The sequence below is a fragment of the Delphinapterus leucas genome, chromosome 2, assembly GCF_059928025.1.
Source record: "Delphinapterus leucas isolate spDelLeu-1000000601 "Yukka" chromosome 2, BTC_Dleu_Yukka2, whole genome shotgun sequence".
Lineage (NCBI taxonomy): Eukaryota > Metazoa > Chordata > Mammalia > Artiodactyla > Monodontidae > Delphinapterus > Delphinapterus leucas.
The window spans coordinates 104,435,387-104,461,277 of record NC_143130.1 but is presented as its reverse complement, the minus strand read 5'-3'; the positions used below and the strand labels follow the sequence as shown (position 1 = coordinate 104,461,277).

The following is a 25,891-nucleotide window of genomic DNA, read 5'->3' as shown; positions in this document are numbered from 1 at the left end:
CTAGCTATCTTCTAAGTCAGACATAGATTTATAAAAATGCAAAACAATGTCACTCATTTTTTTAATTTTTAAAAATTCAGTTGTTTTTCATAGAAGTATGTTATTTATGTAACATGTAATGGGTTTACTATTTATTTATTTATTGAAGTACAGTTGATTTATAATATATTAGTTTCAGGTGTACAACACAGTGATTCAATATTTCTATAGATTATACTCCATTTAAAGTTATTCTAAGATATTGGTGGGCTTCCCTGGTGGCACAGTGGTTAAGAATCCGCCTGCCAAGGCAGGGGACATGAGTTCGAGCCCTGGTCCGGGAAGATTCCACATGCCGCGGAGCAACTAAGCCCGTGCGCCACAACTACTGAGCCTGCACTCTAGAGCCCATGAGCCACAACTACTGAAGCCCGTGCACCTATAGCCTGTGCTCTGCAACAAGATAAGCCACCACAATGAGAAGCCTGCACACTGCAACGAAGAGTAGCCTCTGCTCGCCACAACTAGAGAAAGCCCGCACGCAGCAGCGAAGACCCAACGCAGCCGAAAACTAATAAATAAATAACAAAAAAAACCCCATCATTAAAAAAAAAAGATAGTGGCTATATTCCCTGTGCTGTACAATATACCCTTGCAGCTTATGTATTTTATCATAGTAGTTTGTACCTCTTAATCCCCTACCCTATCTTGCCCCTCCTCTCTTCCCTCTCCCCACTGGTAACCACTAGTTTGTTCTCTGTATCTGTCAGTTTGTTTCTGTTCTGCTATACTCATTTGTTTGTTTTAGATTTTAGATTCCACATATAAGTGATAATACACTGTATTTGTCTTTCTCTGACTTATTTCACTAAGCATAATTGGGTTTATTATTTTTAAAGGAATTAACAAATAATCATTTTCCCATAAAACTGATAATAAATTAGAATTTAAAACAATTCTAATTCTAATTCAGTTTTAAATGTGTTAACGTGATAGATATAATCCTCATAAACTAAAGCATTTGGGGATCCTTGGTAATTTTTAAGAGCATAAAGGGGTCTCAAGACCAAAATTTAGAGAATCAGTGGTCTCTATAAAAGGCCTATGTTAGGTGATGGCTGTGATTGGAAAGCAAAGCTTTCCCTACAGCTAAGATGAAACCCTGTTCCATTAGGCTATGTGATTCTAATCAAGTGGCTGAGACCTGAACCTTGAAAAGTGCAGCTTAGGAAGCTTTCTCTGTTTGTTTCTGGATAGGAGGTAGATTAAACGAGAGTATAGAAAGAGTAAGACAGCTCACATTGAGAATTAAAGTGAAGATTAAAGAATCATTATTTTGAAAGTTGAATCCCGGCAGTCGGCAAGGGGCCCAGCCGTTACTCATTCATCACCAAAGGGCTTCCCGCCAGCTTGAAGGGCCCTAAATGCTTCCCTCTTCCACTTGGGTTGAAGATCAGTCACCTTGGGGGCGAGGAGGGGGCCGGGTATCTTTGATACGGAGGTTGCTGGGCCTTCTGCAGCCTGCTCTGCGGCCAGTACAATGGGGTGCACAGAGAAAAGGTGGGCTTCAGACTGCAGGGGGTGGCATTAAACCTCTGCCCCCGACATTAGCTTACCTTTCAGCAAAGATTTCACTCTCATTAACGCTGGAAACCAGGGCTGTCAATTCCCGAAGGCTTTGCTCTGGAGGCCATGTATATCTAGGCCTCAGGACAGACGTCACTCACCTGTTTCTGCCTCTCCTCATCTTAGTAGCTGAATTACCTCCAGTTGTGTCCCTCCTAAATAAGCTCATTAATAACAGAACGATAATTTCTGTTATGTGCCCAATTTTGAGTAAAGAAATCTATATGAAACTATTTCAAGACACAGTAATTACCCACAGCAGCCTAGCTGGGAAAACTAAGTACATACACGTGAAGAAGAAATAAAAGTGTAAAATAATGGGCGAAACTGTGTTGCCTAAGACGTTTAGAAATAAGACAACTTATAAGAAGGTACAACTTCCATTGTAATACATACACCCAAAAGAAATCAGAGAAGAGAAATGATCAGATCTTCCCTTCTTACTTTTTTCCCTAACGAGTCCTTTATCTAAAGTTCTTTATGTTTCCAGAATAGGTCCACGTTACATGGAGACTAAAGAAGAAGGGAGGAAAAAGTTCTATCATGAAGTTAAGAGGGTCCCTCCACGGGAGATACAAAACGGTCTGAGAGAAAAGACATTCCAATGGTTTGGAATGCCATTTCCCTTCAAAATATGATTCACACAAGTAGTTCACATAGTAAATACTTATTTTTTTTTTTTCTGGTATCAATGGGAGAGTGCTGACAATTTTGGAAGGATTTTCAACAAAGCAAACGGAGGCGATTCTCGAGATACATTTGAATCTTTCTTAAGCAGAGACAGATACAACTAAATATTGATTTCATTTCTGCTGTTCTTCTAAATTCATCTTTGGAAATGCTGCCCTTTAATGACTAAAGACACTCTGGTGTTCATAAGAAACACATCTCTATGTCTGTGAGTCTGTTTCTGTACTTAGAGAACGAATTTATGGTTACGGGAACGGGGCGGGGGAGAGGGGTCGATTGGGAGTTTGAGATTGACACGTACACATTGCTATATTTAAAATATATAACCAACAAGGTCCTACTGTATAGCACAGGGAACTCTACTCAATATTCTGTAATAACCTATATGGGAAAAGAATCTGAAAAAGCATAGATACTTGTATATGTATAACTGAATCACTTTGTTGTACCCCTGAAACTAACACAACATAGTTAATCAATGGGAAAAAAATTGCTAAACCTACAAAGAAAAGAAAAGAAATACATCTCCTGAAGGGGGCGAGGCTCTGGGAATAAGGTAAAGGTGAGGTGGAGAGGTCAATCTACTGTTTGCCATCATGTTCTGGCCCCTGTTACTTTCTCATAATGTGCACACACGTCTAATTGCTCCACTCAGAACCTCCACCCCATGTGATAAAATTGCTTCCCCAGTCTTGGTTGCAATGCTAGGATTTTTATCCACCGATTTACCTGTTCCAAGAAGGGCTTGTCAAGTGAACTGGATGGTTCAGCTCATGGGATTTTGAAAAAGCTAACGTGCTCTTTTCAAAAACGAAAAAGAAAGAAAGATATGTAACCAAGCCCTTGTTTTTCTGTTGAGAGAGAAAAAATCCTATGAAACAGAACGCCTTTGGGATGCTAGACGTGTACGTGTGGTTTCCTTGATGATTATAAACAGCTTCGCTTATGAAATTATTAACATTCTGACTCACACCTTACTTTTGTAATTAGTCTAATTAGGGATAGTCAAATCTAGGCAATTATATCAAGTATATGATCTAGAAACCGCATTTTAAATGACTGCTCAGGCTAACTCAGAGTGGAAATATTTCTAAGGCACTGTATTGTTTAGGGAGACTTGATGACTGAAAGGTAGTCTAAAAGAAAAACAGCTACTTCACTACTTAATTTCTCGACTAGTCAGACATTCCACATGAGAAGAAAGGGTTAGACTGTCTTCAAATTAGAGCTAGCCTTACTTACTACACCGGTTTGGGAGCCCAGGTAGTCATTTGTTGGTAAGTTGTTTATTTCCTTCCTCTTGTCACTTTGTAACCTCCTATTGGACCTCAGAACCTCAAGCCCAACCATTCTGTGAACCTAGCAAGCAAATTCTCTAGGGAGTCACCCATCATACGTGGTATAACGCTTTTCTAAATGGTCAAATTACCAGCTTTGCCATGCCAACTACAATAAGAGAAAGGCCATTTATTCTCACGGTGCAGGTTTAAATTTTTAGGCTTCAGAGGTCTGAAAAGCATCTTTTCATCTCTAAATTTAGACCACAGTCCAAGTGGCCATCAAACAATGAAGTGCATGCTTATTATCAGAGAGCAGATGTTGGCCACTGGCAAAGCAAATCCCTGCAGCTTACAGATTCCAAACCTATGCTGGTGTTACATTTCTTTGAGTGTGCTCTTAAATCTGGGTCAGTTTGGAAGAAAAAGTGTTCCCAATTACATTGTGGAGAGGGCGCAAACAAAACGGCACTGCCCTTAGTTTAAACTTAGAAAGCAATTTATAATGCTCACACTTACAATGGGAAAAGAAAAATAATTATCTGTCTCTAAATTACGTACACTTATTTTTAAATTCTAGGTGATTAAAAAGTCAGCTTGTGGCATGCTGCAAATGCTCTGGAGGCGTAACAGTTGGTAGATCAATTCCGAGTAGAAAGAACAAGTGTATTTTGACCTCTGCTTTCTTCCTCCCTGGGGTAGGGTGAATAATGCCCCTCTACACCCCCGCCAAGATGTTCAGTTCTAAATTCTCAGAACCTGTGAATATGTTACCTTACATGGCAAAGATACTTTGCAGATGTGTTTAAGTTAAGGATCTTGAGATGGGAAGATTATCCCGGGTTATCTGGGTGGGCTCAATGTAATCACAAGTGTCCTTTTAAGAGGGAGGCAGGAGGGTTAGAGTCAGAGAAGGACTTGTGATGACAGAAGCAGAGGTTGGACCGGTACCTCTGCTGGAGGGGCCACCAGTCAAAAAATGCAGGAGGACTTTTGAAGTTGGGAAAGGCAAGAGCGGATTCTCTCCAGAGGACTGCAATGCTACTAACCCGTTTTAGACTTGTGACCTCCACAGCTGGGTGCTAACAAATCTGTGTTTTGTTTTTTTTTTAAACATCTTTATTGGGGTATAATTGCTTTACAATGGTGTGTTAGTTTCTGCTTTATAACAAAGTGAATCAGTTATACATATACATATGTTCCCATATGTCTTCCCTCTTGCGTCTCCCTCCCTCCCACTCTCCCTAAAATCTGTGTTGTTTTAAGCCACCAAGTTTGTGGTAATTTGTTACACCAGCAGTAGGAAACTAATATAGTTCCATGGATAGGAAGTCCTGGGTTGAGGATATCTGACTGTTTTCCTGAAGCTCCAAATCAGACTGGAGCATCTCAGTGAGCAAGTACTACAGACATTGGGATCTGAGAGAGAGCCGGTTTTCTAAATTTTTTATGAGGCAACTGGAGTAAATAAATGACAGGGTTGCTGACAAAAGCAAAGTCTCTCTGGATCTGGCCCAGAGCTTGTGTCAAACGAGAACAACATCAAACGCAGAAAGTACCTACCATAGAACCGCTATGGCCCATTAGATAATGTACACACATCACAGACAGCACATTCTCTAGTTCCCGTAACACAGCTTTTTGGCCTCTACTCCCCCTCTGAACATCAAGGGTAGAAATGCCTACATCTCAACACTACCCGCTGAGTATATGAAAGATGCTGTAGGTGATGACCATCATGGCATAATGAATATTCCTGACAATGAGCCAGCAACCATTTGACCATCCTTCCTTCTTAACAGAACTCTGCTTTTGTACCGATATCTGCCTCTCTGCCTTACGGCCCATGTTCCTCTGTGAAAGGACCCAACACCACTACAAAGGTGGCTCTGTTGACTAAGTCAGCAGCACATGTTATTTTCTAGGTCACACGCATCGGTTCATAAGTTGACCCACGATCGAGTTCTCCAATCAAAGGTGATCTCAGGATCCTTGCCCCGCATATCAGGGCAGAAGAAACTTTCTTGCTTTTCCCTTGGACACTGTAATGCATGGATGTAAGGCCCAGAACTACAGCTGCCATGCTGGCTGGGGACGTGAGCAGAGCCAAGGGATTAACTCAACCAGGGCCTGGCTCCATCTCTAAACCTCCAGATACGCCAGTCAAAAAAGTCCCTTGTCAGCTACTCTACCTGAGTTGGGCTTTCTGTTCTTTTTTGATGAAAGCATCTGAAATGATAATTGTGGAGATGAAGTTCTTACGTATGACCTGTGCTTTGTATATTCACTTCAGAAGCTGAGAGGGATGCCAACTTCTAAGTATCAGAACATTAAACTGAGCACTGCTTTAGTGAATTCTTATATTCCCTTCCCTTACCCCGTGAAGTAGGAAGTATTATTCTCTTTTTTTACAGAGAAGAAAACTGAAACATACAGAAGTTACAGAAATTTGCCTAACGTCATAAGTAGTAAATGAGCGAGCAGGGATTCAAACCTTGCCTGCGAGAATCTAAACCCACCTACTTTACCATCTTAGCGTTGCTTAGTCTCAACAGCTTCATAAAATTCAGAAAAATAGTTATCTTTATTACTGCTTTAAATTTATATTATACTGCTTAGATGGTCTCTTAATAAACTCCAAAATGGATTCAGAAATAAATCCTGAAAATCATAAAGCTTTAGCTCTTTTTCTAACTGACTCTAGCTGGGCACATTAGCTACTCTCTCAGAGCCTTGGACTCTTCACCAATAAAATGAAGTGAACAATATAAAATCCATGTTGAAGAAAATGAATGGGAGTGTGGGCTAGTGACAAGAGTGCAGGGTACTTTGTTCCTGCTCTGCCTGTGTGACTTTGGTCAAGATGCTTTACCTCTCTGTGTCTCTGTTCACTTCTATGGAGTCAAGTCACTTGTGGCTTTATATTCTATGATTCTGTGTCTATCCAACCCACTGAGCTCTTGAAAGTGTTGTTCTAATTTATTAAAATGGTAAATGAATGCCTATGGCTTCATCGGGTAAAACTGATGAGCACCAAGAATTTTACCACTGCTCTTTTTTTTTTTTTTTGCGGTACGCGGGCCTCTCACTGTTATGGCCTCTCCTGTTGCAGAGCACAGGCTCCGGACACGCAGGCTCAGCGGGCATGGCTCACGGGCCCAGCCGCTCCGCGGCATGTGGGATCTTCCCAGACCGGGGCACGAACCTGTGTCCCCTGCATTGGCAGGCGGACTCTCAACCACTGCGCCACCAGGGAAGCCCTACCACTGCTTTTTAATGCTACCCAGCTTGCTCTTTCCCATGATGTTACCCAGCTTGCTCTTACTAATAGTGAAACCTGAGATTGAGGAAGTAAAATCTTAAAATGCCAGCAGTTACTGACCATGGTGAGGAAGTGGTCATTATCAAAGCATCACTGCACACCGCTAATCACTTACATTGAGGAGATGAGCTGTGGAAACTTGATGGCCTTTCTGATGGCCGTCCTGATTGCTGGAGGAGAAAGAGCCCTTCCTATGTCAGGGGTCAGACGGCACAATAACACTCTCCAGATTCAGTTGGGAAGATTTACTGGGGAAAGTCTCATGCCCTCTGTGCTCTGAGCTCCAGAGCTTCCTCGGGGCTGAAAGTCTGGTCTGTGTTACAAAGTATCCAAATACCTAGACTTCTGAGCAGAGAAGGTCAGGGAGAAAGTCAAATCCATCCACTCCAAGGAGATTTGGAAAATTCATCATGCTCATTTCTCTGAACTTGCCTGGTGCCTCTCTGTCTCGGGCTGTGCACTTGGTGCCACTTTTGCCTCATTTCAGTAGAACAAGGATGCTATTGAGATCACTGAGAACAAGGTTACAAGGCCCTGAAAACCTGAAAGGCAAAGCGTGCAAAGACAACTGGACATTGTTGTTCTAAGAAAGAACCGCTCTGTTTACGACGGGGCCCAATGAACAGGCACTGGCTGTCAGACCCCCAGAGACATGTGATGCACAAGTGCCCCACCGCCTGGCTCTGCAGCAGGCAGCTGAACGTCTAAGAAAGCACCCAGCTCTCGTTCATCTCAGCTCTCCATTTAATTTTGGGACATGAATACTTGTTTCCTTCTCTACGGGCTTCCTTGGCTGGGGAATAAGGATAAAAGTTCAGGCTGCTTGCTAGAACATTCTACTTCTCACAACAGTAGTAGCCAATATTTACTAAGAGCTTCCTGTGTGTCAGACTCTGTGCTAAATGCTGTATCTGAATTATTACTTAACCCTCATGACCACCATGTAAGAATAGAAAAGACAGATGTGGCAGGAACTGAGTTTCTCCAACATGGATGGCCGTTGTTAGACTAATCCTCACTTTATTTTTTATTTTATTTATTTTTTTTTGCGGTACGCGGGCCTCTCACTGCTGTGGCCTCTCCCATTGCGGAGCACAGGCTCCGGACGCGCAGGCTCAGCGGCCAGGGGTCACGGGCCCAGCCGCTCCGCGGCATGTGGGATCTTCCCGGACCGGGGCACGAACCCGTGTCCCCTGCAACGGCAGGGGGACTCTCAACCACTGCGCCGCCAGGGAAGCCCCTCACTTTATCTTTTATGTTGGCAAAGAAGCACTTCAATTTAATAAACGAACCAAGGATCTTGTAAATAGGGGGTCTGTTGAGGCAGTGGGGGAGGGAGTGCTGTACAGGAGACAGAGCCTCTCACCTCTCTGCACAACTGGACCCTACAAACTGCCCAGTCTCGCTGGCCTGGCTGCCCTGGACCTTGGCTCTCAGGGCACGCCATATGGGGACAGTCTCGTGGCGGTTGGCTATTTCTGCTAAATCTGTTTCCCTCCCTCAGTGGTTTTCTACCTTGGCCAGAGCATCCCCCCTTGTGAAGCAGACAGCTTCATCCCCAGGACCGTTTCCCCAGCTGGCTGGCCACCCCCTCCCGTTAGAGGCAGCCCTGCAAAGCACCAGTGGGGCTCACGGTGCCGGTCCTGCCAGCCCATCTCTGCAGCCTCCTGGGGTCTCATCCATCATATGGAGATAATTAGCCTGTTGTTTCTAGAATAGTCAACCAGCCTCATAATCACTTCCTCAAAAACACTCAGGCGAGTAAATGACCGATGATGACAACAGGGTAAAGAGAACAGAGAGAACAGATGACGTCTGCTGATGGGGTAGGGAGGGGATCTCTGAAATGAAGATGAAGCACAGATGGGGCAGCAAAGGACTCAGGGACCTGAGGTCTCTGTCTTTACTCTGCTGGGAAAGCACTCAAATTGCTTTTATTTTAGTTTCTATGTTTTATTCACCGTGGAGAATAAACTGACGGTGAGGCAAACTCCCAGCCATGCGTCCTTGATGTCTGTGCTTCCCTGTCCGCCCCTTCACTCCCTCCCGCCCTCGCCCAGCATCCCTGCACAGTTCTGAAAGGGCAGGGTCCCTGCCCTGGATGTGGAGCTTGATTCCCATCTTGGCCTCTTTTTCACATGTTGCAAGAACCTCGTCCAAATTATTTTGCTTCTCTCAGGCTTAGCTGCCTAGCGTACAAAATGGGAATCTGCCTGCCACTATATCTGGCTGTTTGCTGTGGGATAAACTCAGATGAGGTAAAACTCAGGTTCTAGCACAGAACCTGGCACAAAGCTGTGCTCAGTCGATGGTAGTTTTTCCCTCTCCTGACAGACTCTCTTCTCCATCGCGAGAATGCAAGCTACTCCGAGGGGGGGGCCTCACATCGACTGATCAAACAGATGCAGAACACCTGTCATGCATGGAGTTCTGTGGCGCTCTGGACTGGGAGCCAGTGCACGATCACAATGAGTTCCGACCCTGCTGTGCCATCTATCGGTGGGCAAGTCACTGCATGCCTCGGATTCTCTGCTTCCTCATCTCTAAGCTGGGACTCACAATGCCTGTTTCATCTGCCATGCAGGGCTAGCCAGTAGATTGAGACCAGGTGTGGAAAATCTTCTTGTGTCCCCTATGGAGCTAAATAAAAGTTAAGCTCTGCCTCCCCCCACCCCCATGTCTGTTAACACAGTCACCCATCCTGTCCCATCAGTAATGCAAAGACCATCTGTAACCCCTTCCTCTTCCTCATATTTCCAACTGGTCGTCAAGATATGCCAACCCTACTTTTAGAATGTGGCTGGCCCCTTGAGCTCACTTCTTGCTGTTAACACCTGTATTAATTTTTTTTTTTTCCTGCTGTGACAGATCAGCACAAACTTGGTGGCAAAACAATACCAATTTGCGATCTTACAGTTTTAGAGATGAGAAGTCTGACCCAGATATGGGTAAACCCAGACTGGGCTAAAATCATGGTGTGGCAGGGTGCATTTCTTTCTGAAGGCCCTAAGGGAGAATCCATTTCCTTGCTTTTTCTAGCTTCTAGAGGCTTCTGGCATTCCTTGGCTCATGGGCTCTTCCACCAGGAGACTTGAGCCAGGCCCTTCTCATGTCCCCAACCCTCTAACTCTCGTCTGCCACCTTCTTTCACTTTTAAGGACCCTTGTGATTACTTTGGGTCCACTCCAGAAATCCAGGAGATTTCCCTACTTTAAGGCCAGCTGATAAGCAGCCTTAATTCCTTTTGCAATTAAGTTTCCCTTTGTCATTTAACATACATATAGGTTCCATGGATATGGACATCTGTGGGATCACTATCCTTCCTACCACACCACCCTTATTTAAGTCCTCAGAACTTCACATCTAGGGCACTGCAGCAATGTCCCAATGGGCCCCCATACCTCCAATGTATCCCCGCTGCAGTCCTTTGGATGGTTATCTTGCTAAAGGAGATTGACCGGTGCTAAATACAGTGTCTGAGATATGGCAGGGGATCAACAAACATTTTAATAGCCAAAAAATGCTTGAAATTAGTGCTCACTCTGTGCCAGGCACACTTCAAAGCACTCTGCATGTATTAACTAATTTAACCATCGCATCAACCAAACGAGGGAAGCATTAACGCTACATCCATCGTAACAATGAGAAAACTGAGGCACAGAGACATGGTCACATGTTCACTCTCACAGTGAGAGTGGCAGAGCAAGAATTTAAGACCAGGCAGCCTAACTCCAGAGTCCTGTGCTCATAACTACCTCACTACTTTTTAAAAATTTTATTTATATATGTGTGTGTGTGTGTGTGTGTGTATGCCACACTGCACAGCTTGCGCCATCTTAGTTCCCCGACCAGGGATCGAACCCGGGCCCCCGTCAGGGGAAGTGTGGAGTCCTAACCACTGGACCGCCAGGGAAGTCCCTACCTCACTATTACTGAATAAAAGAACAATTTAGTCCTCAAGAACCTTTCATAGTCATTGCTATAATGTTATTATATAAATAATATGGATGGGAATTAGACTCAGGTGGACAAAGGTTTGAATTTTTATGCCACCCCGGTGTGACTCTGGAAAGTTATTTAATCTGTCTTTACTTCAGTTTCTTCAACTGTAAAATAGGAATAATACTGTCAACTGCATATTTTCGTTGTGAGAATTAAATGAGGTAATACAGAGTGCTTAAGACAATGCTCAGGACACAGTGGGTACCATGTAAATGTCAATGCCTCCCCCCAACAGCTGTAAGACCAAGTAGTATAAAATACACAGGAACAGTAACATGTCACACTCCAAGACGGAATATAGTTTAACTGCTGGATTTTTCAAGACACTCTGCTCTAACACCACCCCACCTTTCCACTCTTCCTTATTCTACTCCTCTTATAATTCAGCCAATCTCAACTCATTGCCACTCTTGGAATATGAATTTTTTTTTGCCTCTGGGCTTTGCTGAAGTAGCTCCTTTCACCAAAAATACCTCTCCCTTATATATCTACCCATCTATGCTCTTTATGGACACTTTTCCAATCCCCCTCCTCTGATCACCTACTGTCCTTTATCTGTACTTTTACTATAGCACATCTGACCTCATGTTATATAGAGTTGCCTGTCCACACATATTCACTCCTTTGTCTGTGAGGTCCTTGTTTTCTTCATCTTTGTGAGCCTCAAATGACTAACATGCACTGGAGGTCAAAAAGATTTGTGCCGATGAGCTGAATGTGGAAACAAGGAAGGTGTGGTCCCAGTAAGAAAATAAACAGGTATACAGATACTCCACCTGAGGTGGAAAGTCACACATGCCCTGTTAGAAATTCCACAATGTGGCAGGGGCAGGGTGATGGAAGATGAGATTGAAAAAAGGACAACATGGAGGAGGTATCTGTGTGTGTATGCCTCAGGGAGAAGCTGTTTGGAGAGAATCTAAAGAGGCTTAGAAATACTGCCTGAGTGCCACAGATATACCTACTGCTAAGTTATCTTACTTTGTGTGTGAGTATTTGTGTTGGGGCCCAAGACTTATTTTGGTCGCGATCAGTAGTCATTTTTCCCCTCCTCAGCATGAGAAAAGGCTGCAGCATTTAGGTGGGGGGAGAATTTTGGTCTAGGGCTCAGGTTATTCAGTGACTGGGTCAGAGCTGATACAGGTAGCAGCTTTCTTTGCAGAGAGATTATGAAAAAACCTTCCATAGAGAAAGCGCTCAGAGAATGACAGAGGTCAGGAAGGCACCAACTTTGAGCTGTGAAGTGACAGGTGATTTTTATTTTGTTAAATTTAGAATTTAGCAGAAAGAGCTGGTTGGCCTCTTCTGGAGGGATAACTCAGGGGCTACAGATTTATATTCAAGGAAACCCTACTTAAATTGTAGTGTGCAAGAAGCACTGGCCTCCAACGAACAGGCAAAAGATTTTCTAGGGAATGTGATGGACTGGGATATTAAAAAAGAAATGTGACTTAGTATGGTGGGCTGCTACTATTAGAGGGTTGTTTTTTTTTTTTTAACCTCTTCACTATCATATAATCTTTTGATCAGATTGTAATAACTTCCAGCACAATATGACTTGGAATTAGTTTGGGCAAATCCCTGTAACACCGAACCAGTTAGCAGGATTCTTATGGGTTTCAGAACGCTTGCTTCCTCTTTCCTAAAAGCTGAGGTCCCCTGCAGTTTACCTGGCCAACACCAACTGCTCGTAGAGGAGAAATGCACCACCTGCCCTGAAAACCCTGAGTCCAGATCTTTGGCTGGGTTAACTTTTTGATGTTAAAATTTTGACCTCTTTTGGGTTCAGATTCCTATGCATAACAATGATTCACAGGAGCAAGTTACCTCACAGATGCAGTAAGCAAGATAAAAAGATGAAGGTTTTAAGAAGCCATTCTGTATGTATTGATAATATGTATAATATGTGGGTTGAGGGCTCATGGATACATATGCTGAAAAATTCTTTGGCAAATGTCGTATCATGGGACAATGGAAACAGCGTGGAATCAGAGTCAGAAGACCTCAGTCAAGTCACAGCTTTACTCATCTTGTTGACATTCTAGATCTGGAAACTTTTCTGGAACTAGGTAAGGGTGGAAAGAATTAGTGAATGAACAAGTATCCCTTAACTCTTCCGAGTCCTATGTTCATCACCTACACAATGGAGGAGTTAAAAAAAACTAACAGCAGTAAACTAATATATATGAACTATTTGGTAAACTGTCAGTTCACTATAGCATGCAATTCTCATTATCTAAACTTTTAATATTTTATCAAATGCAAGGGTAAGAAATCATAAGCAATAACATGAGCAAAGTTACCAATATTTTAAAGGATTAGAAACCTTTATGGCAACTGGCTATGCATTCAGAAACATCAGTTCCATTCAATCAAGTGAAAAACAATTTTGGGGGGTATGGCACTTAAACCATCCCCAAGATTTTCTCTTAAAATGTCAGCCCTGGGGCTTCCGGGAAGATGGCGGAAGAGTAAGAAGCGGAGATCACCTTCCTCCCCACAGATACACCAGAAATACATCTACATGTGGAACAACTCCTACAGAACACGTACTGAACGCTGGCAGAAGACCTCAGACCTCCCAAAAGGCAAGAAACGCCCCCACGTACCTGGGTAGGGCAAAAGAAAAAAGAATAAACAGAGACAAAAGGATAGGGACGGCACCTGCACCAGTGGGAGGGAGCCGTGAAGGAGGAAAGGTTCCCACACACTAGGAAGCCCCTTCGCGGGCGGAGACTGCGGGTGGCGGAGGGGGAAAGCTTCGGAGCCGCGGAGGAGAGCACAGCAACAGGGATGCGGAGGACAAAGAGAGATTCCCGCACAGAGGATCAGGGCCGACCGGCACTCACCAGCCGGAGAGGCTCGTCGGCTCACCAGCCGGGCCGGGCGGGGCTGGGAGCTGAGGCTCGGGTTTCGGTCGGAGCGCCGGGAGAGGACTGGGGTTGGCGGCGTGAACACAGCCTGCAGGGGGTTAGTGCACCACCGCTAGCCGGGAGGGAGTCCGGGGAAAAGTCTGGACCTGCCGAAGAGGCAAGAGACTTTTTCTTCCCTCTTTGTTTCCTGGTGCGCGAGGAGAGGGCATTAAGAGCGCTGCTTAAAGGAGCTCCAGAGACGGGCGCGAGCCGCGGCTAACAGCGCGGACCCCAGAGACGGGCAGGAGACGCTAAGGCTGCTGCTGCCGCCACCAAGAAGCCTGTGTGCGAGTACAGTTCACTATCCACACCCCTCTTCCGGGGAGCCTGTGCAGCCCGCCATTGCCAGGGTCCCGGGATCCAGGGACAACTCCCCCGGAAGTACGCACGGGCGCGCCTCAGGCTGGTGCAACGTCACGCCGGCCTCTGCCGCCGCAGGCCCGCCCCACACTCCGTGCCCCTCCCTCCGCCCCGCCTGAGTGAGCCAGAGCCCCCAGTCAGCTGCTCCTTTTAACCCTGTCCTGTCTGAGCGAAGAACAGACCACCTCCAGCTACCTACACGCAGAGGCGGGGCCACATCCAAAGCTGAGCCCCTGGGAGCTGTGAGAACAAAGAAGACAAAGGGAAATCTCTCCCTGCAGCCTCAGAAGCAGCGGATTAAAGCTCCACAATCAACTTGATGTACCCTGCATCTGTGGAATACGTGAATAGACAACGAATCATCCCAAATTAAGGAGGTGGACTTTCAGAGCAAGATTTATGATTTTTTTCCCCCTTTTCCTCTTTTTGTGAGTGTGTATGTGTATGCTTCTGTGTGCGATTTTGTCTGTATAGCTTTGCTTCCACCATTTGTCCTAGGGTTCTATCCGTCCGTTTTTTTTGTTTGTTTTAATAATTATTTTTTATTTTAATAACTTTATTTTATTTTACTTTATCATCTTTCATTCTTTCTTTCCTTCCCTCCTTTAGACAACGAATCATCCCAAATTGAGAAGGTGGACTTTGAGAGCAAGATTTATGATTTTTTCCCTTTTTCCTCTTTTTGTGAGCATGTATGTGTATGTTTCTGTTTGAGATTTTGACTGTATAGCTTTGCTTCCACCATTTGTCCTAGGGCTCTATCCATCCTTTTTTTTTTTAAATCTTTTTTTTCTTAATTATTTTTTTATTTTAATAACTTTATTATATTTTATCTTACTTTATTTTATTTTACTTTATATTCTTTGTTTCTTTTTTTCCTTCATTCCCTCCTTCCTCCCTCCCTCCCTCCCTCCCTCCTTTCTTTCTTTCTATTTCTACTAATTCTTTCTTTCTACTTTTTCTCCCTTTTATTCTGAGCCGTGTGGATGAAAGGCTCTTGGTGCTACAGTCAGGAGTCAGTGCTGTGCCTCTGAGGTGGGAGAGCCAACTTCAGGACACTGGTCCACAAGAGACCTCCCAGCTCCACATAATATCAAACGGTGAAAATCTCCCAGACATCTCCATCTCAACACCAGCACCCAGCTTCACTCAATGACCAGAAAGCTACAGTGCTGTACATCCTATGCAAAACAACTAGCAAGACAGGAACACAACCCCACCCATTAGCAGACAGGCTGCCTAAAATCATAGTAAGTCCACAGACACCCCAAAACACACCACCAGACGTGGACCTGCCCATCAGAAAGACAAGATCCAGCCTCATCCACCAGAACACAGGCACTAGTCCCCTCCACCAGGAAGCCTACACAACCCACTGAACCAACTTTAGCCACTGGGGACAGACTCCAAAAACAACGGGAACTACGAACCTGCAGCCTGCAAAAAGGAGACCCCAAACACAGTAAGATAAGCAAAATGAGAAGACAGAAAAACACACAGCAGATGAAGGAGCAAGATAAAAACCCACCAGACCTAACAAATGAAAAGGAAATAGGTAGTCTACCTGATAAAGAATTCAGAGTAATGATAGTAAAGATGATCCCAAATCTTGGAGATAGAATGGAGAAAATACAAGAAACATGTAACAAGGACCTAGAAGAACTACAGAGCAAACAAACAATGATGAACAACACAATAAATGAAATTAAAACTTCCCTATAAGGAATCAAGAGCAGAATAACTGAGGCAGAAGAACAGATAAGTGACCTGGAAGATAAAATAGTGGAAGTAACTACCACAGAGCAGAATAAAGAAAAAAGAATGAAAAGAATTGAGGATAGTCTCAGAGATGTGTAGGACAACATTAAATGCAACAACATTCAAATTATAGGGGTCCCAGAAGAAGAAGAGAAAAACAAAGGGTCTGAGAAAATATTTGAAGAGATTATAGTTGAAAACTTCCCTAATATGGGAAAGGAAATAGTTAATCAAGTCCAGGAAGCACAGAGAGTCCCATACAGGATAAATCCAAGGAGAAACACGCCAAGGCACATATTAATCAAACTGTCAAAAATTAAATACAAAGAAAACATATTAAAAGCAGCAAGGGAAAAACAACAAATAACACACAAGGGAATCCCCATCAGGTTAACAGCTGATCTTTCAGCAGAAACTCTGCAAGCCAGAAGGGAGTGGCAGGACATATTTAAAGTGATGAAGGAGAAAAACCTGCAACCAAGATTATTCTACCCAGCAAGGATCTCATTCAGATTTGATGGAGAAATTAAAACCTTTACAGACAAGCAAAAGCTGAGAGAGTTCAGCACCACCAAACCAGCTTTACAACAACTGCTAAAGGAACTTCTCTAGGCAAGAAACACAAGAGAAGGAAAAGACCTACAATAATGAACCCAAAACAATTAAGAAAATGGGAATAGGAACATACATATCTATAATTACCTTAAATGTAAATGGACTAAATGCTCCCACCAAAAGACACAGATTGGCTGAATGGATACAAAAACAAGACCCATATATTTGCTGTCTACAAGAGACCCACTTCAGACCTAGAGACACATACAGACTGAAAGTAAGGGGATGGAAAAAGATATTCCGTGCAAATGGAAACCAAAAGAAAGCTGGAGTAGCAATTCTCATATCAGACAAAATAGACTTTAAAATAAAAACTATTACAAGAGACAAAGAAGGACACTACATAATGATCAAGGGATCGATCCAAGAAGAAGATATAACAATTGTAAATATTTATGCATCCAACATAGGAGCACCTCAATACATAAGGCAAATACTAACAGCCATAAAAGGAGAAATCGACAGTAACACATTCACAGTAGGGGACTTTAACACCCCACTTTCACCAATGGACAGATCATCCAAAATGAAAATAAATAAGGAAACAAGCTTTAAATGATACATTAAACAAGATGAACTTAATTGATACTTATAGGACATTCCCTCCCAAAACAACAGAATACACATTTTTCTCAAGTGCTCATGGGACATTCTCCAGGATAGATCATACCTTGGGTCACAAATCAAGCCTTGGTAAATTTAAGAAAATTGAAATTGTATCAAGTATCTTTTCCGACCACAACGCTATGAGACTAGATATCAATTACGGGGAAAGATCTGTAAAAAACACAAACACATGGAGGCTAAACAATACACTACTTAATAACGAAGTGATCACTGAAGAAATCAAAGAGGAAATAAAAAAATACCTAGAAACAAAAGACAATGGAGACACGATGACCAAAAATCTATGGGATGCAGCAAAAGAAGTTCTAAGAGGGAAGTTTATAGCAATACAATCCTACCTTAAGAAACAGGAAACATCTCAAATAAACAACCTACCCTTGCACCTAAAGCAATTAGAGAAAGAAGAACAAAAGAACCCCAAAGTTAGCAGAAGGAAAGAAGTCATAAAAATCAGATCAGAAATAAATGAAAAAGAAATGAAGGAAATGATAGCAAAGATCAATAAAACTAAAAGCTGGTTCTTTGAGAAGATAAACAAAATTGATAAGCCATTAGCCAGACTCATCAAGAAAAAAAGGGAGAAGACTCAAATCAATAGAATTAGAAATGAAAAAGGAGAAGTAACAACTGACACTGCAGAAATACAATAGATCATGAGAGATTACTACAAGCAACACTATGCCAATAAAATGGATAACCGGGAAGAAATGAACACATTCTTAGAAAAGCACAACCTGCCAAGACTGAATCAGGAAGAAATAGAAAATATAAACAGACCAATCACAAGCACTGAAATTGAAACTGTGATTAAAAATCTTCCAACTAACAAAAGCCCAGGACCAGATGGCTTCCCAGGCAAATTCTATCAAACATTTAGAGAAGAGCTAACACCTATCCTTCTCAAACTCTTCCAAAATATAGCAGAGGGAGGAACACTCCCAAACTCATTCTACGAGGCCACCATCACCCTGATACCAAAACCAGACAAGGATGTCACAAAGAAAGAAAACTACAGGCCAATATCGCTGATGAACACAGATGCAAAAATCCTCAACAAAATACTAGCAAACAGAATCCAACAGCACATTAAAAGGATCAAGCGGGGTTTATTCCAGGAATGCAAGGATTCTTCAGTATACACAAATCAGTCAACGTGATACACCATATTAACAAGTTGAAGGAGAAAAACCATATGATCATCTCAATAGATGCAGAGAAAGCTTCCGACAAAATTCAACACCGATTTATGATAAAAACCCTCCAGAAAGTAGGTATAGAGGGAACTTTCCTCAACATAATAAAGGCCATATATGACAAACCCACAGCCAACGTCATCCTCAATGGTGAAAAACTGAAAGCATTTCCACTAAGATCAGGAACAAGACAAGGTTGCCCACTCTAACCACTCTTATTCAACATAGTTTTGGAAGTTTTAGCCACAGCCATCAGAGAAGAAAAGGAAATAAAAGGAATCCAAATCGGAAAAGAAGAAGTAAAGCTGTCACTGTTTGCAGATGACATGATACTACACATAGAGAATCCTAAAGATGCTACCAGAAAACTACTAGAGCTAATCAATGAATTTGGTAAAGTAGCAGGATACAAAATTAATGCTCAGAAATCTCTGGCATTCCTATACACTAATGATGAAAAATCTGAAAGTGAAATCAAGAAAACACTCCCATTTACCATTGCAACAAAAAGAATAAAATATCTAGGAATAAACCTACCTAAGGAGACAAAAGACCTGTATGCAGAAAATTATAAGACACTGATGAAAGAAATTAAAGATGATACAAATAGATGGAGAGATATACCATGTTCCTGGATTGGAAGAATCAACATTGTGAAAATGACTCTACTACCCAAAGCAATCTACAGATTCAATGCAATCTCTATCAAACTACCACTGGCATTTTTCACAGAACTAGAACAAAAAATTTCACAATTTGTATGGAAACACAAAAGACCCCGAATAGCCAAAGCAATCTTGAGAACAAAAAACGGAGCTGGAGGAATCAGGCTCCCTGACTTCAGACTATACTACAAAGCTACAGTAATCAAGACAGTATGGTACTGGCACAGAAACAGAAAGATAGATCAATGGAACAGGATAGAAAGCCCAGAGATAAATCCACACACATATGGTCACCTTATCTTTGATAAAGGAGGCAGGAATGTACAGTGGAGAAAGGACAAGCCTCTTCAATAAGTGGTGCTGGGAAAACTGGACAAGTACATGTAAAAGTATGAGATTAGATCACTCCCTAACACTGTACACAAAAATAAACTCAAAACGGATTAAAGAACTAAATGTAAGGCCAGAAACTACCAAACTCTTAGAGGAAAACATAGGCAGAACACTCTATGACATAAATCACAGCAAGATCCTTTTTGACCCACCTCCTAGAGAAATGGAAATAAAAACAAAAATAAACAAATGGCACCTAATGAAACTTAAAAGCTTTTGCACAGCAAAGGAAACCATAAACAAGACCAAAGGACAACCCTCAGAATGGGAGAAAATATTTGCAAATGAAGCAACCGAAAAAGGATTAATCTCCAAAATTTACAAGCAGCTCATGCAGCTCAATAACAAAAAACCAAACAACCCAATCCAAAAATGGGCAAAAGACCTAAATAGACATTTCTCCAAAGAAGATATACAGACTGCCAACAAACACATGAAAGAATGCTCAACATCATTAATCATTAGAGAAATGCAAATCAAAACTACAATGAGATATCATCTCACACAAGTCAGAATGGCCATCATCAAAAAATCTAGAAACAATAAATGCTGGAGAGGGTGTGGAGAAAAGGGAACCCTCTTGCACTGTTGGTGGGAATGTAAATTGATACAGCCACTGTGGAGAACAGTATGGAGGTTCCTTAAAAAACTACAAATAGAACTACGATATGACCCTGCAATCCCACTACTGGGCATATACCCTGAGAAAACCATAATTCAAAAAGAGTCATGTACCAAAATGTTCATTGCAGCTCTATTTACAATACCCCGGAGATGGAAACAACCTAAGTTTCCATCATTGGATGAATGGATAAAGAAGATGTGGCACATATATACAATGGAATATTACTCAGCCTTAAAAAGAAATGAAATTGAGCTATCTGTAATGAGGTGGATAGACCTAGAGTCTGTCATACAGAGTGAAGTAAGTCAGAAAGAGAAAGACAAATACCGTATGCTAACACATATATATGGAATCTAAGAAGAAAAAAATGTCATGAAGCACCTAGGGGTAAGACAGGAATAAAGACACAGACCTACTAGAGAATGGTCTTGAGGATATGGGGAGGGGGAAGGTTGAGCTGTGACAAAGCGAGAGAGAGGCATGGACATATATACACTACCAAACGTAAGGCAGATAGCTAGTGGGAAGCAACCGCATAGCACAGGGAGATCAGCTCGGTGCTTTGTGACCGCCTGGAGGGGTGGGATAGGGACGGTGGGAGGGAGCGAGACGCAAGAGGGAAGAGATATGGGAACATATGTATATGTATAACTGGTTCACTTTGTTATAAAGCAGAAACTAACACACCATTGTAAAGCAAGTATACTCCAATAAAGATGTAAGAAAAAAATGTCAGCCCTGAGTGAGGAGCTTTATGTCCCTGGAACATCTGGCAGGGAACCCGTATCCTGCCAACCAGACATGCTTGGCCACCTTCTATTTCTACTTCTGGGACTGCAGGAAAGAAGACTTATAACACAAAGCTTGAACCTCTCAGAATTCTGCTTGCGGAATGGAAGCAGCATGGGGCGCTCCATGGAGTCTCATGCTGGGGTAGCCTTTCAGGTTTGCACATCCTGCCAGGACAGACAGAACATAATCTTTCTGCCTGAGGCCCGGGGTAGCAATGCTAAAGATTGCAGTCCTTAGAGCTTGGACACCATTCTTACAGTTAGGGAGACTTCACAGAGCTAGGTGACTTAATCTAAGTGACTCCATTTACCTAACATGAAGCGGTCACCTTGGAGGACCCCCTGGTTGTGACATATTGTGTTAGAAAGAAGCAACCACTTTCAAAACTGACTCTCCACAGGGAATATGGGTCAGCTCAGCCTATTTTTAGTTCTGCTTTGGCAATACCACAAAGGGAGTCTAAACTCACATTTTTGGGCCTTTGAATCATGCTGGCCTGTCCTCACCAAAGACCCCCCCCCCACGCCATGGTGACAAATAGGACCGACCAAGGGTTGCCAGTGCAACTGCTGCCAAGTACCCCAGACATTCTTCCAGAGGCTTCTACACTTCTGCTGATAAGTGCGGAGGATTCTTTCCCTTCAGAGATAGTCTGACAAAGATGGAAGGTCATTAGAAAGGGCAATAAGATGTATGAACCCCAAAGCAGTGTTTTCAAACAAACTGAGCACATCTTGACAGTCTATTGCTCTAGTCTATAATTTGAAAGCATGTTCTAAGATGGATAGGAACAGGGAATAAGATAAAAGGCAACTATATTAAACCTGGGAAATTCCTTCTTCTTTAGACAGTGAAATATTTGCAGAATTTGGTACTATGGAGCAGACTGATTATAACATGCAGACAATCTTCCTCTTGAAATGTTAATGGCAATGGACAGTCAACTGCCTTGCCGAATAAATTATGATCTTGTTTCAACATGGGTCGAAATGGTAGGAGTCATCTGTACTATAAGGATTAGAGAAATGATTTGAACAAGGTTCGTGAATGTTGAAAAACAGAAGGTCCAATTCCTCTGGGATGTTATATTAGGAAAATCATAGCCAAAACCCAACCCCCCCCCCCAAACCCCACAACCTATTCCCTTTACTTCTGCCTTATTATTATTATTATGTTATTTCCTTGCTGGGGCAATTTTCAACGCTAAGGAACCACAAACAAAAGTGACAGAAACAACAGTGGTTTAGAAGAGGAAGATTATGAACACATAAAAGAAAGAACAGAAATCTGTTTACAGGCATTTAAAAGTAGACAGACAAGAGCAGACCCACCAAGCAATCCACCCCTAAAAGACGACTCAAATGAAGTTCCTTAAGTCAGAAGAAAAGCATAGCCCCAAACACATAGCAATAAGTTCTACAAATCATAACAGAACGCTTCCTTGAAGCTAGCTAAGCATCCCTTCTCTATCCCACAGTATTTGCTTAGAAAGTCCGTGATCTTAATTAAGTCTTAGAAGAGCTCCAGGTTGGGGGCAGTGTGATTGAAAGGCTCTGGAACTTACTAGGGCATCTCTCCTCCTCCTCTGTCGGCCGCTCCTTCTCTGGCTTGGAAGAGCCTTTGATTTTATACACCAAGGCACGGAATTTTCCAGTCCAGGAGGCGTCCTCCTCTTCCGCTTCCTCTTCCTCCAGGGGAACCCCTAAGCAAGTCACATAACAGAGTGATAACCTCAAACAGTACATGAAGCCACCAGATGATGGAAAGAACATAGAAACACTGCTTTCCACCCTTTGGAACTTTCTAAGGATACTATAGGCAGCCTCCCATAAGTATTTATCTACATCATGTCTTTTGGCAAGTTGTTTAAAAAGATGATTTCTTGTATACAAGAACACTAAGTAATTTCAATCCCAAGACTTAACTTTTTCTAACCCATACCCAAAATGGGCTCTAGAGTGTCCACAAAGGAAGAGTTAACCATGAGTTACTTCAAATGAAAAAGTCATCTCTTATCCACATAGTACTCAATCCACCCATGTACAAGCAGCACAATTGCTGAGAGCCACTTTAAAACGAGCAGATATGTATCTAAGCAGGGATGGCTGGTTTCGAATCCTTAAGGGCAGACATGGCCATACTTATATCATCGCAGAAGCTAAAAAGCAAAGGGGATCAGAATCTTGGCTCAGCTGGGAGCAGAGTCCCAACCATCTAACTTGAGGTAAAATGGGTGAGGTTTATATAAAGATCAGTTCTTTTCTTTCCTTCTTTAGAGACCCAGTTCTCTCTTAGATCTCAGCAAAATTTCTTCTAGGTAGTAGTTTCAGTTATGTATTATGCCAGGATGATGTCCTGTATCTTCTCTGACCCAAACAGTTTTGGAGAGAATCATTTCTTGGACAATTAGTATTGTAGTTTAAAATAGAAAACTAACTTCGCAACTCCCCCTGAGCTTCTAACGAAGGAATCATGAACAGACTTGTCTTTCATAAAGCTTTTATCTCGGAAGCTCACCGCAGTGAATGAGAAGGTCCTCGTGGAAGTCATACAGCTCCTCTCGGATCTCTTCTGGGCACGGGCAGTTCTCCCCCAGTTGAAAGTTAAGAAGCATGTTGATCTTTGAGGGACAAAGAAGAACGGCTAGTTGGTTCTCAATGTCTGTCCAAAGAACTCAGATCCAATCTTAGTCAGACACCTAATATTTCTCGGCAAATTTTTTTTAACTCGATTATTATTATTTTATTTTTTTGGTAAAGGTGGCCAACATTTAAAAGTAGCTTTCTATAACGGAATCACTCTGCTGCACATCTGAAACACTGTAAATCAACTATACTTCAATAAAAAAAAACATAAGAATTTTAAAAAAGGGTACAAACTTCCAGTTATAAGATGAATAAGTTCTGGGGATGTAATGTATAGCATAGTGACAGTAGTTAAAAATACTGTACTTGAAAATTGCTAAGAGAGTAGATCTTAAAAGTTCTCATCATAAGAAAAAGAAATTCATAACTATGTGAGGTGATAGATGTTAACTAAGCTTACTGTGGTGATCATTTCACAATATATACATATATCAAATGATTATGTTGTATACCTTAAACTATACAGTGTTATGCGTTAACCAGATCTCAATAACTGGGGAAAAGAACCCACTACAAATAAAAAAAGAAAAAGAAAAAATTCCAGCAATATTGCTTTGCATCACTAAGATACTGTCTCTGCTCTCCTTCTTTAATTATTTTGGTGACTATGGCTCTGATTCCTGTCTTTAAGAAAGAATGCAGGATTCTGAGAAAAAAGTCATGCATCCAGGGCATTTTAAATGATCTTTGGAGAGATGAGTCATGAGAATACAAAGATGTAAAAAACTACACTAATGAAATAAAGCCATAAACTATGAGATGCTAAAAAAAAAAGTAGCTTTCACTTTTTTCTGATTATAAAGGTAATTTATTAATTACACAAAACTTGCAGATTACCTAAAGAAGAAAATTTACTGCAATCTCCCCACTCAAAGGCAGCCACTGTTTTTAGTTAATATCTTCATGTATGCAGATTGAGATCACACTCTAAATCAACTTTTTTGAAACTCAAATTTTCCACTTAATTTATCTCGAGAATTTAAAATTTTTCTTAACCTGATCTTTAACAGGTGCATTACATTTCATCATAAGGATGAAGAGCAGTTTATATAAAATGCATGTAAAATTAATGATCTGCTATGAAATATTTAAGTTGTTTTCATTTTTTTTATCCTTGTAAAATAAAGTTGGTTTGAATTTCTCTGATCATTTTCTTAGGATAAACTGAGAGAAGCGAAATGCCTGGACCAAAAGGTTTGAACATTCTAATGGCTTTTTTTTCCCTTATGACTTTTTTTTTTTACATCTTTATTGCAGTGTAATTACCTTACAATGTTGTGTTAGTTTCTGCTCAATAACAAAGTGAATCAGCTATATGTATACATATATCCCCATATCCCCTCCCTCTTGAGCCTCCCTCCAACTCTCCCTATCCCACCCCTCTAGGTGGTCACAAAGCACCAAGCTGATCTCCCTGTGCTATGTGGCTGCTTCCCACTAGCTATCTATTTTATATTTGGTAGTATATATTAGTCCATGCCACTCTCTCACTTCGTCCCAGCATCCCCGTCCCCCTGTCACTAGTGTCCTCAAGTCCGTTCTCTACGTCTGCATCTTTATTCCTGTCCTGCCCCCAGGTTCATCAGAACCATTTTTCTTTTACAGATACCATACATATGTGTTAGCATACGGTATTTGTTTTTCTCTTTCTGACTTACTTCACTCTGTATGACAGACTCTAGGTCCATCTACCTCACTACAAATAACTCAATTTCATTTCTTTGTATGGCTGAGTAATATCCCAGTGTATATATGTGCCACATCTTCTTTACCCATTCATCTGTCGATGGGCACTTGCTTCCAGGTCCTGGCTATTGTAAATAGTGCTACAATGAACATTGTGGTACATGTCTCTTTAGAATTATGGCTTTCTCTTGATATATGCCCAGGAGTGGGATTGCTAGGTCATATGGTAGTTCTTTTTTTAGTTTTTAAAGGAACCTCCATACTGTTCTCCATAGTGGCTGTATCAATTTACATTCCCACTAACAGTGCAAGAGGGTTCCCTTTTCTCCACACCCTCTCCAGCATTTATCGTTTGTAGATTTTTTGATGATGGCCATTCTGGCTGGTGTGAGGTGATACCTCACTGTAGTTTTGATTTGCATTTCTCTAATGATTAGTGATGCTGAGCATTCTTTCACGTGTTTGTTGGCAACTGGTATATCTTCTTTGGAGAAATGTCTGTTTAGGTCTTCCACCTATTTTTGGACTGGGTTGTTTTTTTGATATTGAGCTGCATGAGCTGCTTCTATAGTTTGGAGATTAATCCATTGTCAGTTGCTTCTTTTGCAAATACTTTCTCCCATTCTGAGGGTTGTCTTTTTGTCTTGCTTATGGTTTCCTTCACTGTGCAAAAGCTTTTAAGTTTCATTAGGTCCCATTCATTTATTTTTGATTTTATTTCCAT

General features: G+C 41.9%; 1 protein-coding gene across 1 annotated transcript in view; it reads right to left on the bottom strand.

The window, feature by feature from the left end:
* Positions 1–25,891, bottom strand: part of RYR3 (ryanodine receptor 3) — a 373,779-nt gene that overhangs the window by 149,722 nt on the left and 198,166 nt on the right. Inside the window, exons 40-41 of the mRNA XM_089906254.1 lie at positions 23,354–23,456; positions 22,401–22,538 (exon numbers count right to left, since the gene is read on the bottom strand). Of these exons, the coding sequence (XP_089762380.1) occupies positions 22,401–22,538; positions 23,354–23,456 (241 nt within the window). The remainder of the gene's footprint in view (positions 1–22,400; positions 22,539–23,353; positions 23,457–25,891) is intronic.